The sequence below is a fragment of the Sinocyclocheilus anshuiensis genome, unplaced genomic scaffold, assembly GCF_001515605.1.
Source record: "Sinocyclocheilus anshuiensis isolate Anshui unplaced genomic scaffold, SAMN03320099.WGS_v1.1 scaffold767, whole genome shotgun sequence".
Lineage (NCBI taxonomy): Eukaryota > Metazoa > Chordata > Actinopteri > Cypriniformes > Cyprinidae > Sinocyclocheilus > Sinocyclocheilus anshuiensis.
Window position 1 is genome coordinate 847,875 of NW_015551124.1, and position 5,463 is coordinate 853,337.

General features: G+C 42.1%; 1 protein-coding gene across 1 annotated transcript in view; it reads left to right on the plus strand.

Annotated features, from left to right (window-relative positions):
• LOC107663157 (transmembrane protein 151B-like) overlaps positions 1-3,669 on the plus strand; it is a 5,281-nt gene extending 1,612 nt beyond the window's left edge. Inside the window, exons 2-3 of the mRNA XM_016453321.1 lie at positions 1,898-3,095; positions 3,239-3,669. Of these exons, the coding sequence (XP_016308807.1) occupies positions 1,898-3,095; positions 3,239-3,438 (1,398 nt within the window). The 3' untranslated portion in view covers positions 3,439-3,669. The remainder of the gene's footprint in view (positions 1-1,897; positions 3,096-3,238) is intronic.
• Positions 3,670-5,463: the final 1,794 nt, after the last annotated feature.

Sequence of the window (5,463 nt, forward strand, 5' to 3'; positions counted from 1 at the left end):
TAATTTACGCTTACAGTCTTATGTACACTTCCACAACTCTTACCCTGCGTATGCAAATCTTTTTGACGTCATTCTACCTTCATACTAATACCAAGCTGGGAGACTAGCAAAGCAGCTTAGGCTTGCTTCAACAAGGTTGTGTCAGGTTCAAAATCTACAAACAGCTTTGGATATGATTTTGTATAATATTTTTTATATGGATAATGACCATTTTCAATTTAGGGAATTGTGTAGTATTTAGTGAATATTGTTGTAAATATTGTTAAAATTAAGTATTTAATTTCAAAACATGAAATTGAATTCTAACACCAAACTAATTTACATAAAAAAAATAGGGAGGCCTACAGTCCCGATTCCAATGAGAGGAACATCAAATATAGAAGAAAAAAAGTGTTCAAAAACGAAAATGGACAAAAAAGTTAAAGGGGTCCTATTATGCTTTTTCACTTTTTCAACTTTAGTTAGTCTGTAATGTTGCTGTTTAAGCATAAAAAAGATCTGCAAAGTTACAAAGCTCAAAGTCCACTTCAAAAGGAGATATTTTATTTAACAGAAATCACTTTTCAAAAACTACAACGAACGACTCGTTTGGACTACAAGGAATATTTTCCGGGATTTGTGATATCACAAATATCGACGAATGGGACGAGACCTGGTTGAGCTGCACTAGAGTGTTATCACTATGTCGGAGACACGGTAGCTTTCCCAAGGCAGACGAACTTAGAGTGATTACAATCATCCGGGTTTAAATCGTGCTCAAAAAATCGTGCTCAAATTGATTTGATTTTGACACAATATTTACACTGAAGCTCGCAGGCGGCTATGTGGTTACAATCATCCGGGTTTAAATCGCGCTCAAATTGATTTGATTTTGACGTAATATTTACACTGAAGCTCGCAGCAGGCGTAAGGGGCATGACATTTCCCGACCAGGCGCCGAGTGCTGCCAATCACAACACACACTGGCCCAGCTAACCAATCACAGCACACACTGGCCCAGCTAACCAATCACAGCACACACTGGCCCAGCTAACCAATCACAGCACACACTGGCCCAGCTAACCAATCACAGCACACACTGGCCCAGCTAACCAATCACAGCACACACTGGCCCAGCTAACCAATCACAGCACACACTGGCCCAGCTAACCAATCACAGCACACACTGGCCCAACTAACCAATCACAACACATTTCGTATTTCAGAAGGCCGACCTTCATTTGATACAGGAACTATTCGAGCTGTTCATGCCAGACTGGGGAGAGAGGTGTTGTAATCATGTAAAATATGTGAAAAATAACAACCTAGTATGAGAGCCTGTTCTAGTACACCCCCAAAACAAAATCAAGACTTTGTAAAAGAGCATAATAGGACCCCTTTAAGACAAAAAATGAATTTTATAGTTTAAAATTAGGCTCTCAATATGTTCATGTAAAAACAATTATATATACTACAAACTAATTTAGATTCAAAAAAGAAAGTTCAAGATTCAATGAAATACCATAAAAGACATAGATTACCAAAAATGTACAGAAGACAAATGACAAAAAAAGTGAACATGCATTACAAGCCATCTTAAATGTTTGTATATCCAGCATGCATTTGACACAGTATCACATGCATTTGCGATGATGTAATGTGTATGGCAGCATTAACTCATCCATTTCCAGATACTGAAAGATTTAGATATATTAGCTATATGTGCTGCTCTATGATGATGATGAGATGATGCATGAATATAAACCAGTAAAGGAATACATTTATGCTAATTCATCATCTTGATTTCAAACAACAACATGCATGACACTGTTTTTGCATAATTCACTGTACTCACCGTTTCCATGTCCTTTTGAACTCATCTGCATTCTCTTTGTTCTCTTTTGTGGTTGACAAGCAGCAGAGGCCTGTGAAACAGTCACTGAGCAAGTCCATGTGCAGAGAGGTGTTCTGGAAATGCCTGCTGCTGTCTATGCTCATGTACGGCTGCATGGGAGCCATGGTGTGGTGCCACGTCACCAAGGTCACCCGGTTGACCTTTGACAGTGCCTACAAAGGGAAGTCCATGATGTATCATGACAGTCCCTGCTCCGATGGCTACATCTACATCCCCCTGGCCTTCCTCGTCATGCTTTATGTCGTTTACCTGGTGGAGTGCTGGCACTGTCATGCCAGAAATGAGCTTCAATATAAAATCCATGTGGAGGGGATTTACGAAAGAGTCCAAAGGATGCAGCAGGCCAAGCCTTGCATCTGGTGGAAGGCTATCAGCTACCACTACGTGCGGCGGACGCGGCAAGTCACGAGGTACCGCAACGGAGACGCGTACACCACCACGCAGGTGTATCACGAGAGGGTGAACACGCATGTAGCCGAGGCAGAGTTAGACTACGGCCACTGTGGAGTTAAGGATGTCTCCAAGCAGCTCGTCGGTCTGGAAAAGTCAGCCATCACCAAACTGAGGTTCACGAAGTGCTTTAGCTTCGCCAACGTGGAGTCCGAAAACTCCTATTTGACCCAACGGGCAAGGTTCTTCACCGACAACGAAGGACTAGATGATTATATGGAGGCTCGGGAGGGGATGCACCTGAAAAACGTAGACTTCAAAGAGTACATGATCGCCTTCTCCAACCCCGACCACCATCCTTGGTACGTCTCCAACTACGTCTTCTGGACAGCGGCCTTTCTTACCTTATCCTGGCCGTTACGGGTGCTCACGGAGTACCGCACGGCTCACGTCCATTACCGTGTGGAAAAGCTCTTTGGTGCCGACTACATACCTGTGACACCCTGCGACGAGAGACCTTACTGTAGACGCATCCCAAGGGTCAACACTATTGACAGCACCGAATTGGAGTGGCACATTCGCTCCAACCAGCAGCTGGTGCCCAGTTACTCCGAGGCGGGTCTGATGGACCTGGCACAACGTTCAGGAGGTGTCAGACAGAACTGCGAACGCTGCCATCGTGCCATCAGCAGCTCCTCTGTGTTCTCCCGCAGTGCCCTCAGCATCTGCAACGGCAGTCCACGGATCCCCTTCAGCGGGAGTCGCTTCTCCTTGGGAAGACTGTACGGTTCCCGCCGCAGTTGCTTCTGGAGAAGCGGGAGCGGCAGTCTGGACGAACCAGAGAGCCCCAGCGAGAACACGCGATGCCTGTCCGGACAGATAAATGTTGACGAGGAAGACCCACCGCCCTACCAGGATGCGCTGTACTTCCCGGTGGTTGCTTCTGGAGAAGTGGGAGCGGCAGTCTGGATGAACCAGAGAGCCCAAGCGAGAACACGCGATGCCTGTCCGGACGGATCAATGTTGACGAGGAAGACCCACCACCCTACCAGGATGCGCTGTATTTCCCGGTGTTTATCGTCCATTGCAGTGAGAGTTGCCCCAATCATCGCTCCTTCCATAGGGATGGCTCTTGCGTGGAGGCGTCTTTATGATGGACCTCTGTCCACCGAAAGAAGTTCAAAAGACTTGAGAGTTTTTCTGATAATGCAGAAAAATCTCAATACCAGACGCGTCCGGTTACTCAGGAATCACTTATCGGCCCACAACAATGTACGCTTACAACAATGGATGGAGCAATTGAGAAATAACTCCAGTAATACATATTTATAGCAATAATGCAAACAAAGCATTGGAGTTCTTGGTACAAGTAATAATTTTAATTAACTTACGCTCTAGGACAGCAAAAACGTGCTGATTTTGTTCACATGTTCTTGACAGCTATAAAGAACAATGGCCACAGAGCAAAAACCTGGTCTTTTTTCTACAAGTATGACCATTTTCACCTTTATGGACCTTCTTAAATGTTGCACTTGAAGTTGAATCAGTCAAAACAGCTGTAAAATTTTTTTACTTTGTTTCTCTCATGTAGTGGATTCCATTGGGTCATGGAAAATATCATGGGTTATTTGTACTTTAATTGTGATTTAACTGTATCAGGCAGAACTATATACAATTATGAACTATTAAGGCGATGTTTGCAACACTATCTCAAACCACTTAGGAAACCATAAAACACATTCCAGGCTATGCAACTATTATCCTCTGGTATGTTACGCCTTTAAAACGTATATACAATTTACAATGGAATGTATGACTGTTGAAGCTTTTCTTTACATCGCTTGTATGTAGTGTACAAACTATCCAACAAGGACTTAATTATTTAGTGAAGACAGACACAAACAGGCTTGACTATTAGTGAATGTTTAAAAGTTTAATGGCTGGCGGCTGCTCTTGTACTTAGCCAGAAATTGCAGTGGATCAGAGTAATTGAAAAGGATCGATTAAACACAGTACAAGAGAGGAAATATACGTTACTTTATGCAGCTGTACATTCATTTATTGATTTGTTAATATTGTTTTGCATTAACCAAATCAAAGGTGCAGCCTCATGAAAGCTCCATTCAAGGTCGTTTTACAGTACCAATGATACCTGAATGCTGAAAAGAAGTAATGACCCTCAACAATGGCCTAGAGCTTCCCAAATACATTACAGATATAGCCTATATATCTCTGGTCTGTTACCTGTTGTGTCTAAAGGTTGCAAAAGCATTTATCACCATTGTGTCCTATCACTTTTATACTACCTAGATAATGTATACCATATCATGAAAAAGTAAAAACGCCATCACTATGCTGCCTTCATGTAGCACACTTTAAACATTGTTATGTTAAATGGGCATAAACTCACTGAATAAACTGCTTGTGGATACACAGATTGACTTCCAGTGTGCAGTTATGAGAACACACCTCTAGATGGCAATATAGAATGTGTCACATAAAATATATATCATCACTGGTCATTTTACTGCATAAGCAGAACTAGCCTATATGTTTAAGTATCATGCTGTCTAACTGCAGATAACTAAATTAAGCAGTAATAATAACCAGTTGTTTTAGATGGCTCCACACACAGATGACAGAAGAATTGGTGAGTTTCTGATTAAACTGTATGTGTTTTCCTGTTTGGCTTTACACTCATGTCTGGTGTCTAATTCAAAGAAAATTTTCAACAGCAAGAATAACTGGTTTTGAACGGCACACAGAAAATACTGTTATAAAGCAAGTTAGAGGCAGCCCTATTGAAACTTCTGTTTGGACACAGATGGTTCAGTGATCTCAAATACCCTTGTGAACTTTTGATCAACGGTGACACAGGAAAGTCTAATGCTTTTGTCATCAGTCATGTCCCACCCTAAGTACATACACAGAGATAAGAGAGAGCCTGCTATTGTCTATTACTACAACAAGCAAAACAAAACAAAACAAAACACAGGTAATCATTTACAAAGCCCGTCAGAATAAAGGTACGAATCCAAAGGTTCAGAAACTATAGTTTCCAAAGTCCAAAGGACATCGCTTATGATTTTCAAGGGTGTAGAATTTAGTAGGGATGCCATACCCTGTTGAAAAAAACAGCATATGCTGGTTAGGTATGTTTTGACGCTGGGATGCTGGTT